Consider the following 16,626-nt stretch of genomic DNA (forward strand, 5'->3'; position numbering starts at 1 on the left):
TATATATATATATATATATATTCTTCTGATCTACCAATTGTGTACCTTGATTGATATTGTTCAATAGCGCTAGGAAATGACCTCGTTTCAACGGTCGGGAGCAGGGCTCATATGAACTCATTTTTTTTAATCCCGGGTATCTTCTCAACTTGTTCTTTATGACAAAATATAGCTACTCAATATTTACAACATCAATTAAAATCAGACAAATAGTATATATTTTTAGTCAAACGAATTTTGTCGTAATATACATACTAAATATTATTAAATGACTTTGGTTGCTTTTAATATAAAACTTTATATTGGCAAAGTTTTATTTATTGTATTTATTTATTTCAATATAAATTAAATTATTTTATTTTAACATTTTAAACGCTTTATTATTATTATTATTATTATTTAAAATCAATTTTATAACTTTTCTTGACACGATGGCATAATAAATTTTAAGTTGATGGATTTGAACTTTGTTTATTTTTAAACCAATAACATATTTTTTTGCAACTTAAATAAACCTTGTTTGTGTTAACTTTAGTTTAAAAATGACTAAATGTTGGCTTTTTTAAATCAAGTGTGTAAATTAAAATTGTGGGTTATCACCGTTACGTATATTTTGTGTGCACGTCATTTACTGTATATTTTAAAAATTCTTTCTATATTTTAATTAAAAAATTTTTGACTATTGAGCATATTTTTAAAGCTCATGAGCTACAAACTAATATGTAAATAAATAATTTGGCATATTAGATGATCCAATTTAGAAAAAATTTGAGGTGCTAGTATGTGCTTTTTCGAAAAAAACGATAAATCAGTGATAGATGATAAGGTCATTTTCAATGAAATACCTTTCCGGATCAGTGCTTTCGACTATTTTAAAGTGTAAATTGCTAAATTACATAAAGGTGACGAAGGTGCAGCCTAGCTAATATGACATAAAGATTTGATAAACCTTTAAAGTGTATTTAAATCCTAGATTCACATCAATGAAATTTAATATTGTTGAGCTCGCACTTGTACCGCGTTCACCCTATTTATTCAAAAATTATTTTCCATTTTTGTATACACACTGGTAGATAATGGAGATTAATAATTACATCGTGCATTAACCGTCGATCGAACGCTTCCGTACACCGCGGCCCGTTTAACCCCGGAATATTGTAATGTATGCAAATATGGCCGAAATGCTTTATTCAACGTTGGGCTTGTCCGGCCCGGCGGGGTGAAATATTTATGGGGTCCCAAGGTTGTTTTCTGACATTTCCGACAATCCGCCACACGATTGTGTGCAAACGGATAATAACCCGTGAAGTGCAACCCCCCGACCGATGATACCCCGTTCGTCGTATCGTCGCTACGATCGCGTGTCACGTTATACGGTCGCACGAACAAGTGCAGATGGCAATAAATCAACTAATGCAATCACATTGAGCCATGCACTTTTGTCGACTCTCACTAATGTATTATCCGTCGTTTGGAGGCCGACAGTTGGTTGATGGATTATATCTGGAATTAAGTGAGATTTGCCCGTACGGGACTAAGCTAGGGAGATATTTATAATTCCTTGACACGTTACAAAACATTGGACACTTGAATATATGAATGTGTGTAATGTGCTTTTATATATATTATTTCACGATATTTTTAACCACAGTTTGGTATATTTATTGAATTATAACATATATACATCTCATAAAATATGGAAGAAGGTTGCTGCTCAAAAGCAGCAACCTTCTTTCATATTTTTGGTAGCAATAGAAATAATTTCTTAAATATTATAAATCCTTAGATTTGACATAGAAAAAAAATAAATAAGGTGTTTTTCCAGATGTCAAAATCTAGTAAGCTTACAATTTTTTTTAAGGACTGTACATCTTTAAATAAATAAAAATCTCAAGGTGCAAGCTTCAGTATATTTGTTAGATGTAAATTTTTTCCAAGTTGCAACAATTCTTGCAAAGTCTTCATATAAACGTTGCTCTTTTTAGTCCACATGTCGATTGCTTCTTTAGTTTTGTTTATAGTGAGCAGTACATATAAAATTAATTGGTTTGGTTTTATGGTTGTAGCTGATAGTACATGCTACCATTCTAATCCTATTAATAATACGTAATATATTTATGAGCAGTCATTACGATGGTCTATTTTGATCCACTGTGATATGACCATGCTTTTTTACTAACTATCGTCATTTTTTAAAAATATATACCAAAATCTGATTACTCAAATTTTACGGCACCCAAGTATCGAGCTTCTTGACCAGCCCAAGATTCATCAAATGTCTTAAAACAGTAGTTGCAATAATAGTTTGTGCCTGAAAAATCACACGTGTCAAATAGTGGTCACTATCAATCATTGTCCTGATTTTACCCACGTCTGTGGTGACAGGTCATCCGGCGCGAAATGTGAAATCAAAATTTCCCTCTTTTAATCTCCGAAACCACGTTTTGTACGTTGAATCACATACAGCATTAACTTTATATATAGCACATTTATTTTTGAAATTCTGCGAAGGGTTTTTGCTGTTTTTGTCATTTGTAAAATACAAATATAAAGGACGATATTGTAAGCTCCACGTAATTTCGATGCTCGAAATTAAAATATTATTTATTTTAATTAAAGGCAAAGAACTAACGATTCTTTCTGATAATCAACCTGTCTTAACGTATGCATCAGTCTCTGAACTCCAAAATTTTTGAAACTACAAATATGCAGTGTGATAATCCATCATATATCCAGAAGTGAGACTACTCATTCGCTAAGCTTAATTTCACGTACACGGAGATGATATCGCAATGTGGTGTACTTGACTTGTTCAAGAAGAATCGTTGCTGCATTACAGTGATAGCAAACTTATCGAGATCGGTGTGTCAAAATTCTGAAAAAACCTTGCTTAGCTTAATTGCTGTGTCACATCTAAAAATATTTGTCAGTCGATTTCTATTATTGTTTTTATTCATATTTAACTCCGAGAATAAGGTCTTACAAAAGTACCTAAAAGTGTCCGGTGACTTTCTTGTTTGTAGTGGCATTCTTCTTAATTCTCCAAACGAATTCTTTCCCGAGATTCAGTGATCGCACTATTGTTTAGTATATCCTTATTGATGAATAATCATTTTTGGTCACAGATTTTAACGCAAGTTTCAAGAATAAGAACCCTCACAAACGAGTAGTCTGCGTGGTCCCCACAATACTTCTAGTTTTAGTATTTACACCTCTTAACTTAATTTATTTAAAGCACTTCACAAATCACCCACGTACTTTTCCTTAGCTTATCAATTTTACATTATTGCACATCATCTGTACTCTGTAGGTCAAATTACCTTTCTTTAAAAGTGCAGAAATTTCTCGCTTGTAAAGGACCCAAGATCTATTAAATTTCCTATTTTTGTAACTGACATAAAATCATTTAATTCGGTGAATCCTGCCTTCGAACATAACACCTTCTGCTGAATAATGAAATAAAAAGAAACAAGTAGAAGTCTAATAGCTTTCATTAGCAATTTTACAAATCATACATTATTTTCACACCATATTGGGTGCTCCATTACTAACACAACTTTAGACATATTAATGCTTTGGTCACGGAATGTTTTTACATATTTCGTTTCATGACGTATTTATTGGCACTGATTTTAACCTTGTTGTGAGACCATTATAATATTTAGCTAATCAAGAATTTGATGTGACATCAGTAGTTTAATCAAAAGATGTCGAAAAATATTTACAATTATTTAAGTATTTTTTTTAATTGCTGCTCTAAGTAATCAGAAATCAGCATGATAATAGCATTAGTATTTTGTATATCTTGAAATAAATACTAATGCACATCTTAGAAGAGTTTTATTAATAAATTCTTCTTCAATGATGTATTGAGTGAGCAATATAGAAACTTGCTTATGTTAAATGGTGTAGCTGCCTAGAAATGTATTCTTTTATTTCATCTTCACTTTTTTTCATGAGAAAATTAAGCATAGCGTGCATTGACTGTTTTTGGGCAAAGAAAATCTGTAAACGATGTGTATCTTCCAAAATTTATTTACATGTCACCTTTGTCACGCGAGTAATAGGTTCGCCATCTCTACAATACAACTTTCTAGTCCATCAGTACACTTGTTGAAGTGACGGACATGTATCACAATATTAAGCTTATTCGTTGAAAAATTTCAATAGGTTTCATTAAATAACTACTTAAAATATAAATATCAGAGCGCTGATCTATTGTATTTTGATGCACATTTTAATTGCTTTACCTTCTTCAAAATTCAATATATCACTGCTGCTAATCTACCTAATAATAAAGTGCTGTTTTGAATTTTATTTTATCATTTTAACGCTTTATAATCATTTAGTGCAGCAGGATTTATAAAATAAATATATATATTTAACAAGCAGTTTATAAATATTTAGGATAAAATTATCACATTTTAAATCGTATTTAACATATCAAAAAATGAAAGATGGAAGAAAACTATGTTTAGGTAATTTTAATTTAAACTTGTTCACTAATACGTCCACGCATTTTTGAGGGTTAAAAATAATGTAACTTAAGCTTGCAAAAATATTGTGTGAACGTAATAAAGCTTTTAAATTTTATCTAAAAATAGCAATATTTACATTTATAATTTTACCTTTTGGAAAAAAAATATAACGGACCGTAATCTGTTAACACAATATGTTAATATTAGGTTAGCTAGTAAAAAAATATTAAACATGATATTTATTAATATACAAAAGTATATATCCTTTTATTATTAACTTTATTTTTAATTAATTAAATAATCCGCATCTTTTAAAGCTTAAACGGATTAAATGATGGAACTAATGCTACTAAATTAAAAATCAAACTGTTAATAGCCATAAATGTAAGTTTAAAAATATATATTCTTTATAAATACATCTTCAAAATTCTTTAAATGTTTATTTATCATTTTTATGTATTCTAATTATACATAATGAAAGGGTAATCAATACAAATTACCCCCAACGTACAATAAGCCAAGCGTACTACTTCTGTGATAAATTACGCATCGCCAAGGATAATTAAACGCATTAGTTATTTTTGAACCAACTATACACGTATCTCACGTTTCGTTCGCGTATAACAAACGTGTCTCGACGGCATTATAAATATTATTATACCTAGACTCTAGGGAAAAACTGTCCGTGTTTTCCGTGCCGATATAAATTAACAAGTGCTTGAAAGCTTTAATGGATAAACGGGCCGCGGGAAGATAAATACCAACTTTTCATGCGAATCAAGTCATAACTCAAGACAAATTTCACAATTTAACCAAAAATTATCGTCGTATTCATTTAAAAATGGCAATATGGCTGATAATTTACGAAACAATGTCGTGTTCAAAGAAATTACTATAGAAACGAAAGCCGTATATTATTGCATGTGTATGAGTACATTATAGCTTATTATTTATTATCTTACATGATATTATATAGTATGTCTTTGCTTATGTATTATATTATAACAATTGTATTGTTTCTTTTATTCACTCAAGCATTATGCCGGACGCCTTATAAATACTTGAATCTCTTAACGATAGCTAAATTCCGCTGCGTAAACAAAAATATTCCGAGAGAAATTTCATATAAAATACATATTTTTCATCTTGATACTCAGCACGTGATCATTGTTCAAATAGAATATGAAGACCATTTATATAATATTATATTTATGAAATTGCCTTTCTTAAATAATATATTTTAACCAAAATGATACAAAAAGAAAAAAATATTATCTTTCAATATTTAATTTTACGTAGCAAAAATCCTTTATTTAACTGTAAAAAAATTGATACCAAAAATAAAACCAAAATAAAAATTATTAAAAAATTAATTTTAATCGTGTTAGATGATTTGGTATAATTTTGGTAGATTTAAAAGCTTATGTAGGTCTTAAAAATAGTTTTTGTGTTGAATACAGGCGACGGTAATATCATTTTTTATCATATAAGAAAAAAAGTTATTTTAACTTGTTAAGAAACTGAAGCGTGCCATGATAGTTGTATAAGTTTGTTTTATCGTAAAAAAGTTATAGTTTATGACAATAACTGAAACAAGCAACATTATTTGAGTTTTATTGAGGTAAAATAAATTCTAGATTATATTATATAATAATAAATAATTTGTATCACTTAAAAAGTTCCATAATAATAATTAAATTGAGTATCGATTGAAAAAATTGTATTTAAGCAATTTATTTTATTATATAATATAATATTATGAGTTTCAATTACGAAAGAAACTACTTAACATATTGTATTACTTTTTCTCGTTTAGTTAACAAACCTTCAACATTGCCTATACTGTACCTGTATATCATATAATATTTTATATAATATTATATAATATACGTAAATATGAACATTCTTTTTGATATACTTGATTATAAGTCATTTTCCCCAAAATTTTAATAGATATATATTTTTTTATAATTAACTGCAGTCGTCTATTCTTCGTAATTCTTTTAAATATTGTCATAAAAAGAGCAAATATATTTATGGTTATATATATTTAAGAAACCTTATAATTTTAAATTTCTCTTAACTTATATTAACATGCTGATTTTTACGAAAATAGTGTATTGTCAAATAATTAATAAAATACAAGATATTTAATAGCATTACAATAAAATAAAAATGGTTTTTAATATTTATTTTCAATATTTTTTTACTTGAAATAAATTTAATTTAGGTTTATATTATAATTATTTCTCGCAGAGACTGTCTTTATTTAATATTTATCCTCAGAGCTGATTGAGTTTAGCTTTGAAATTGAAGAAGACAGTCTCATCAAAATGTCAGCTACTTATAAAAATATAAGATTTCGATGGATTCCGTTGTCCATAATAATAAATTAATGTATATATTCTATATTTATTTACTTAACGCCTTATTATTAAAAATACATATGTATGTTTGTGAATAAATATAAATAATTTAATACATATTAATGGTCATAAAAATAAAATAAATTTTGACTACAAATATTTTTATAAATATCGGATAAATGTACGTTTTGAAATAAAACTATTTATAAAAATATGCAACTGATTGTATTGACTTAAAAGTTGTACTATAAAAAATTTATAATACACACAGTAGTTGTAATTCACTTTATTGGTCAAAACAAATTTAGGTGATGTATTTTAAAAAATATATATTCAATATAATTGAACTCGTCTTTATTACAATAAATAAGAATGATAGCGAATTTGCACAAGTAAAATATTATGCATATCTTAAAATATACCATAGAAATGTTTTTTGCACACGTTCTAATAATTAACAAAATGTTTGTATAAACATATATAATAATTATCAGACCAAAAGGAAGCATTATATTTTATTTATTTTTTGACAAGTGCTATATATAATGATTTAATTGTGTGTGCATAGATTCGTATCTTTACCAGTTGGTGACTTACCCGAAAAATATAGGTTTAAGCCCCATATAGATCGTAATTTGTTATCGTATCTGTTAGATTGGAATTAGTGATTATTATATATTTTTAATTTCGATCGATCATCGCAAATTAAGTTCTTATAGATTTTCCTAATTAATTAAAATTTAAGTAGGAATTCAAACCTCTCAGATAATGAACTATTTATTATTAGTTCAGAAAGAATATCTTATATAAATTGAGAAAAATAACGTGTAGTACGTACCCCTACAGTGTTAGACCCTAATACATACCCATTACATACAAAAATCACATTATAATAGTCTGTATAAATATAGAAAAATGTGAATTGTTACACGTAACTTTGGCACGAATGTGAAACTAATATGCCTCTATTTTTTAAATAAACGACAAAGAAATAAGATTATAAAAATATTAACGAAAATGTACACCGACTTTGGAGGATTGTTTAATGTATTTTTAATGTTGCATACAATACGATTCCAAATGAAACTAAAAAGTAATGTTTCATGTACTAAATACACTATATTTCAAGTTAAACATTTAATATTATTTTTAAAATATAAATGCAAAATATTTTTCTTACCAAAAACGAAAATTGCTGCGATGAACAGGGGCGGAATCGAGGGCGGCCGCCCCCGGCCCGCCGTACACATAATAAACACCTCCTTTGATGAAATATTTCTGAAAATATAAAACACAAATATTTTTTAATCTTACTTGGAATTAAATATAAATTCTTGTTCTAAAAATAATACTTTAATTCGTATATACTATATATGTATATAGCAATGGGGGCCTTAAAATATTTTTACTTACAAATTTAACAAGAAATTCGCCACGAACATTACAATGCATAATTCATGAGGGATAATAAAAAAAATTGGCGTATAAGAAAATCTCAGGTTGTACGTAGGAGCATGGCGAACACGTATGTAAATTAAATCTTTATTTTATTCATCATATCGGTTAAGAAGTTACTGCTGAAAGAAAATCTCTCTTTCTTTTGCTGCGCTAGAGTATAACGTAAAAAACAGTAGAGAATATACTCGTAGAGCAACTGGCAAGGTGTTAATAGAAAAATATTCTGAGAACGCTGCAATTCGTCGTGCTTAATGGGTAAAAAACACGCAAACACGAACCACTATATATGTCATTAAGTATAGAGGCGAGAAATGTTAATGTCCACGATTAAATTTTTAAATATCATCAATCGCACTCTACTATCATCGCTCCAATAATCATTATTAGTAAAAAATGTTTAATCCCATAACACGTATGAGGTTTTATGAGATATAATAAACTTCGTTTTAATCAAAATTAATTAATAAGCTGTAATTACATCAGTCTTTAAATCAAATAATAATAAATTTAGATATCTAATATCAATAATCGATTCCATTCTACTGCATTTTAGAAGTTTCCAGAATACTGCAATTCTGTGAATAATTTTTATATTAATTTAAGTCTTCAAGTATATTTTTTATACAATAAATTTCACGCATTGGTATTTAAATTGATAATTATTTATCTATTGTGTATCATAAATAGTCGTATTAAATACCCAAGTTCTGCCAGAAAAAGTGAATTTATCACTACGCAGACAAACGATTCCGATTAATTTCTATTGATAAAATAATACAACTACAAAAATGTTCGCACTGTGCTGCCAAGCAAATTGCACTTTTTTTTAAAAAGTGATTAAAAATAATTGTTCTGTGAATACGAATGATTTTTAGATGTTCATTAAATAAATATTACTTATACTGAATATACATTCACGCTACAAGTAAAGCTGCAGATTAAAAAATAAAATATTTAGATTATGTTGAAACCATCTGATCCATAACTAATTAATAAGTTTTAAATATATATTATTGATAGATGCAAAAGTTGAATATTACTTTAATTATTTCGTCCAGCTAGCTCAACAGTGTTAACACAATCAAAAACTACTAAATAAGTAGTGAGGCACTAGACTGAAATCAAAGTCTGTAAATAAATTACATCTACCTTATCGCATACAAATTATTATTTCAGCTAACAATAGATGTTCCAATGCGTGACCTAGCTATCACGATATTTTTTCGTGAGATCATGAAAATCTAGGAAAACCTAATCTGTGATAATCGATCAGAATTGTAACTATATAGTAAGCACTGATTCTGATCTCCCAGACACAATAGCAATTAAGAAAACACATGAAATATCTGGTCTTTCATTGATTTATACCAATGGTCTGTCGCGCTGATCTAATCTGGTTTGAAAATAGTGCTAAAATAAATATACTTGTTTTAAATCTTTTCTTGTAACCTGGCAGGCGAAATCCCAATGCGTGACAACTAGGTAAATCTGTACCAACTAGGTAAGTCAATCTGGCAAAATTAATAGTAATTAGCAACAAGTAAATATTAATATCGTCTGACTTTACAGTCTGAGAATTGGTGACCTTTTTATATTTTTTTATAAATTAAACTGTGTATTTTAATTTATAAACAATAAATAGCACCTTGCATCTGACGCAGATTTTTAATAATAACACATTTTTATAAATAAAATTCTAGTCTGCTGCCGTGGCTCGAACCCGTGGCCTCGGGCTACCAGTCAATATATATAAATACATTTATATATAATATATTAAATGGTTTTAAACTTGGCTAAATCAATTTAGAGACTTTATATTTTTTTTTCTTAATAATAGTTTCTGTAAGAAGTAAAATTATTATCAATTATTTTTCTGGTTAATTATTATAGAAAACTAAGTTACTCTTCGTTAATTTTAATGGGATAAAAAATATTTACGTTTATGAAGTAGATTAAATGTAATTTCTCTGTTATATTGTATCATTTTTTATCTGAGAGAAATATGAAAAAAATATTGTTTATATTATTTATTGAATTTTATGGAACAATAATTAAGTTCTTAGCTTGTACATAATCATGAGTCTTTCGTTGTAACATGACAAGCGAAAACCCAATGCGTTACAACGGGGTAAATTTATATCAACTGGGTATGTCGTTTAGATATATTAAATATTTTTAGTAAGTATTAACCACCAGAACTGATGTCTGGGAAGCAGTGACATCTATAATAATAATTATAAATTATTATGTTTCTTATAATTTATAATTAATAGATGTCACTGCAGCTGGAGCCGATTTTTTGAGCCGAGGGTTCGAACCCTCTACCTCAAAGTAATAAACCGCGCTATTCCGTCCTATAATTAATTATAAACTAATATTATAAATGACAATTAATAGATTTCACTTAAGCCAATTTTTTTTATAGCGTATTTTTAATAATATAAAATTGCAAATACTGCGGGGCTCGAACCCGTGTCCTCTGGCTTATTATTCCGGACCTTACGGACTATACTAAAATGGCTCTAAGAATTACTATTACATATATCTAGTGAAAAAAAGTCGGTGGAAGTCTTGGAGGGGAGAGGTTAAAATAGACATTTGATATAACATTTAATCACAACAAAATTAGTAATTACTATGGCATTGATAAATTTAAAAGTAAGGAACAGGGATGCTGCAATAAATAAAACATTAAATATATGTTTTAAACACGCATGTCAATATATTATTTATTCAAATATTAGAAGCAAATCTATTATCCTGTATGATTTATTAAGGAATGGATGGTATCAAAAGGTTTTTCTTAATTTTATTTGATTTATTTATTTTTATAATACAAAATGAGCTGAATTTATAGTTAAAATATAAAATGAAACAATATATCTCAATTCATAATACATTGTGGTTCAAAAAAACCGCAAGTTATTTAAATAGTAATATTCCTTGTTGCCATACAAATTTTATACCATTTCTATCTGTATATATTAATCTTATCTCTAGAAATAAGCATAGTTACTCATCATAACTAGTTTTAAAGGAGAAATGGATAAGGGTGTCAACATGATGTTTGTTGTGGTTTGAATTTTTAATAAATATTTTATCGCAATACGTTGTTTATGATTGGTTTATTATATGAACATCTTTTGCGTATTTTGATACAAATAAAATAACAACATAGCTACTCACTTAGTATATCCTAATTAATGAATATTCTCTCGGCAGCCGGTCTTTAATTAAAGTATCACATTGCATTTATAACAAGCCACAACCACTTTTCTTCGCATAAACTTTGATTACACCATCTTTGGTATCGCACAGATCAGATTCATACGGAATCAGATTCGGTAGCACATTCGCATCGCGGCGTATCGATCGCACGTTTGTTTTGGTTGATAATTGCGTATTATCGAAAGCGGCACCCGCACCGATGGTTGACAACCTAGGTCCTCTGTACTCTGTGGGAAACTGGCTGATTAGTGTGGCCCCGATTTTCCAGGGTCCGACTGCGCAGATGTGAACCAGGGCGATACGCTGCGTACGCAGCCTGAGAAATGCTTGTGCGGCCCGCTGGAAAAACGGCGCTAGTTTACAAAGAAAACCTAACCAACTTCTCGCATAAACACGTGTACTCTTCTCCTCCACGGTGTGTTTGAACACCTTCGTATGTTTGCTCGCGCGTGTCGGGATGTTTCGGCACGAAATCTTAAGGTTTGGTGAGATGAATATCTTTGGACTGATCAACATTTATTTTAGTGTAAAACATCATTTGGAGCAAAAATCTGAAAAAAAAAATTTAAATATGTTATTACAGATTAGAACTCCATATAAAATAAATTTAAGCTATCTTCAGCAATGACTCAATAAACCCATAAATAGTATTTTATTTCTACATACTATTTAAAACCCTTTTATATATTTAATATATAATATAAACATATTAAATAATAGTGTAGGTTCGGAAGTCAATCTTGATTAAATAATTCTAAATTGATCTGAACTTGCTAAAACTTTTCCTACATAAAGCAGTATTGAATAGAAGAGAGAGTTATATTTTGGTAGCAACATTTATATTCGGATATGACTTAATTAATCCAAAGGATATGACTCAATTAATCATGAAAAGCCTGTGGAATATCAAGCGGAGTTGCAGCTTATTGTTTTGTATTTATGTCGAAGATTATAACTTAACGCTTTAAAGTTTACATTTAAGGTCATACATATTTAAAATTAAGCTAAACGTAGTTAATTTATAGACACTCATAAATAATAGTAAATTCTAATATTAGACCATAACATCAAATATGCTGCTAATTTTAATTAAAAATAAATATAAAGGAGTCTTGTTAGTTACATTTATCGGTGTGTCAAAATTCCGAAAAAAACTCGGGTGCCGTGTAACATCTACAAATATACACAATTTCAATATATTTGCAACCTTTGTAAAAAAAGAGTTATGGTTTTGATATATTCATTTATTAAAAAACGAAAACAAATATTTTTTATTACTGAATTAAATTTGCTAAATCATTAATCAAAGGTTGGTATTTCGTGTGATTTAAGCTCAAGCAAGCGCTAATAACATCATCTGTCAATCGGTTTCTTTTATTGATTTTAATTTTAATTAAAATTAATAATAAGTTCTCACAAACGTACGTAGAGTAAAAAATTGTGTGTGAGGACATCGCTATATATTTTAGGGTGTTAAACGTGTCCGGTAATTGGTTCCAAGCATTTTAAATTTATTATTCATAGTGGATAATCATTCTTTAAGCGATTTCCTTTCAGATTCTTAAGTTTGGACCTTAAGTCAACAAACTCTTGAGCCAAGGTGCTGTTTTTAAATTTCGCAAGTTGCATCTCCATATCATAATTAGGATCCATTGAAAACCATTTAATTTATATAAGTAGGTACTGTAGCCTACCACGTCTGAAAACTTATTTATTTAAATTGTCTATTCCAGGCATCTAAATTGATTAAATATTTTGTCAAATTGGTCAAATAACGAGTTTACAATGTGCTGGTACTTTATATGCATGGGATTCATTTCATTTTGTACAATTGTGCTGGTCCTTTCGAAATACTTTATTACTCGAGAAAAATACGTTTAAGTCTATACATCTCGCTTGAAAATTTAGAATTTATTTTAAAAGGTTTGTATCCAAACATAACGTCAATTATTTTACCACAAGCATAGTATTTTAAAGTCAGTTTATTCATATGAACATATATATCAGTAAAAACATCAATGTATTAACCCACTTATGAAAGTTTGCCAGATTCTTATCATCAAAACCTTAATTTTTACAAAGCACCCCATAAATTGCTCAAGTCATTTTCCTCAGTTCAGCCACCTCACATTATTGAACATCAACAGTTCACTATATGTTGAATCAACTTTCTGTAAAAATGCGGAAAATTCTCGTTTGTGAAGAGTTCGAGTAGCTAATAAATTCACTATTTTGTTACAACCTACATAAATCATTTAAATATGTGAATCCCCCTTTGGCATGCAGCACCTCTTAAAGGATTAAACAATGAAAATAAAAAGTAAACGTCCATTAGCTTCCATTAATAATTACACAAATCCAACATTTTTCCTCACATTACTGAGTTTTATACAACATATGTTGTCACTGATACTATTTTAGACATATCAAATGCTTGGATCACGGAATGTTTCCAGATGTATTTATTGGCACTGATTCTAACCTTATCAACTTATTTCTCATTGTGAGACTATCACTTCGATCTTTGTCAAAGAACCGTCGGTAAACGATGTGTGTCACCAAAAATGTCTTGGTGTGTCACATCTGACACGCATGTCATAAGTTCGCCAACACTGGTCTATACATTAATTTTGCCTATCGATTGTTGATTTTTAAAATGTTTATTCTGAATTGATGACATTGTATGTATAAAAAAAAAATAAAATCATATAATAATAGTAAATAAATTATTTATCTCCCAAAAAAACATTTAAAAAAAGCTTAATTAAACAATCACAATAATTAATCTGGTAAAATATTTGTTTTATGTATTGATTATATATATATATATATGCATAAATATCAAATTATTAATTATCAAATATAATCTTCAAGAAGTTATTTTTGCTAAAATTGAAATAATATTTTATCGCGTGTTTGTATAATATTTCAATCTTATAAATATATCCTTTGTGAAACAAAATTATAATAAAGGAATAGAAAACTCTGATCATCTTTAGGTATTTTCGTTTCTTTGATCCTATGAAACATAATATATTAACATTTCTGTTATAAAATATATATTATATAATTATTAATTTGGTAATGTCTCAAATTTAATATAAACCAGCACAATAGACCAGTGGTATAAGTCAATGATTAAAACCTGGGTTCGAATACCATATAGTATATTCTTTACATCGTGTCTGGGGAAATAAGTGATTCTTAGTTAATTATAATTCTAATCGATTATCGCGGATTAGGTTTTTAAAGATTATTTTAGCCTAACAGATAATTATTGTATTAAATACTTAAATAAGAATATTAAGCCAGATCAGGCACAGTGTCATATATTAGTTTTATTTGATATTTGTTTATAATTAATATAATAGAGGTTACTGATTTACAGACTTCGATTTGGGTCAGGTGTTCACCACTTATTCGGTAGTTTTTAATTATATTTACCCCACTGAAACGCATTGGGTCATATACGTTCCACATATTTTTTTAAGTTTGTATCGTGTCCGGAATTAAATATATAATTAAAGTCGATTAATTTTCATGGTTATTTTTAATTTTATGGATAAAAATATCGATCTAAGAGGTTAAATATAATTGAGCTTCAACTTAAAATTAAATTTCAATTGATCCACAACAGGTTTTGCCGTTTAAAAGAAAATTCATGGTATATTCATTAAAAAATAATAATGAATACATTTACTTCTAAATACAATTTATACCTATTTCTTTTTTCGTTGAATATAGCATAATTACAAATTAATTAATTTAGAGTATTGTAATTAAGGGTGAACTAAATATTTATATTTAATATGTTACATTTAGATTAGTTGAGATGAGCTTCAGTAAACCGTTCATCGTTGATAAATGTAATACCGTTATATTTTCGAGATTGCTAGACCACGAGATTTTCTAGTGATCTTGGAAAAAAATTTACAAATGGAAAACTTAAGCTACCATAATATTGATCGGTAATATGAAATTCTAGTACGATAATTTGTCACTTATAGTAGATTGTATAATTATAGAAATGTGATTAAATATTTTTACAATCATGACACGTCAGTTTCGTAATCAAACGTTAAATAAATTTATGTATTAAATAAACTAACGGAAATTAGCTAAAGGTCACGTAGTATATAAATTTGCTGTTTTCTAGCAGGAGAACGGGTGTCATCTGGTTTCAATTTAATTAAAAACTTTCATATTCCACCTCGGCTCTTCGAAAGTCGGTTTTTGGTGTTGTATTGAATTTCCATTTTTTCTTCGCTCTCTCGCTCCGAGCTAAAAAATGAAGGGGTCGCTGAAAATTGAAAGCGATACCTATTGCGAGACTCTTCCTGCGAATATTTTTTGTCAAATTCATTTATGTACTCAAATTGAGTGCGGGGCGACAAAGAGTGGAAAATTTTCCAGTTTGCAGTTAACGCACCAAAAAAAAATTTCGTCGTGTAATGGAATTAACAATGTGTTTGAAACGAGTTCTTTTACATACAGGTGAACAAAAATTCGCGCAAATTTAAATAATTTTTTACAATTAATTCATAATAAATATAACTCTCATGATTTCAAAGTATTTGTAATTTAATATATTTTTTAAGAAAAGTTATTTTTAAAGCTTAGAAAAAAAGGCCACGTCTGATGTTTCCGCAAGCCAGAGAAAAAATAACACAACCCGAGCTTGTATACCTTTAAGTTTTCCTCGGCGTCTGCCGTAAAGTACGTGATATTTTTCCCTCTTGAAATTTATGATCGAGATTATCCTCATTATGAAAAATCATTTTTTATTTGTCTGCAGCACTTGGAAGTTGCGGCGATTTGAGAAAATCCGTTTTCACCTGAAAGCTGTCGCTTTATCATGATAATAATACCTGAATATCGCTTTGTATTTAATATATACTGAGAAGTAAAGATGCTTTGATTATCTTTGAGTTCGTTTATATAATTAATAAAATATTTTAAAGGTTATCCCTAAAATTTGAACAGTTTATTAATAATTAGTTTAAAAAAATAAACATTAGCAACATCATTAAAAAACTAAATTACACTATTCTACCCAATAAAATTATAATGTTTTAAAACAAACTTATTTTTATGTT

General features: G+C 28.4%; 1 protein-coding gene across 1 annotated transcript in view; it reads right to left on the reverse strand.

The window, feature by feature from the left end:
* LOC148226515 (neurotrimin-like) overlaps positions 1 to 11,745 on the reverse strand; it is a 46,501-nt gene extending 34,756 nt beyond the window's left edge. Inside the window, exons 1-2 of the mRNA XM_088203966.1 lie at positions 11,489 to 11,745; positions 8,025 to 8,122 (exon numbers count right to left, since the gene is read on the reverse strand). Coding sequence (XP_088060092.1) covers positions 8,025 to 8,094 — 70 coding nt within the window. The 5' untranslated portion in view covers positions 8,095 to 8,122; positions 11,489 to 11,745. The remainder of the gene's footprint in view (positions 1 to 8,024; positions 8,123 to 11,488) is intronic.
* Between the last annotated feature and the right edge of the window lie 4,881 nt (positions 11,746 to 16,626).

Source organism: Plectrocnemia conspersa, unplaced genomic scaffold, assembly GCF_051122295.1.
Source record: "Plectrocnemia conspersa isolate PC_06_02 unplaced genomic scaffold, ASM5112229v1 ptg000014l, whole genome shotgun sequence".
NCBI classification, from domain to species: Eukaryota; Metazoa; Arthropoda; class Insecta; order Trichoptera; family Polycentropodidae; genus Plectrocnemia; species Plectrocnemia conspersa.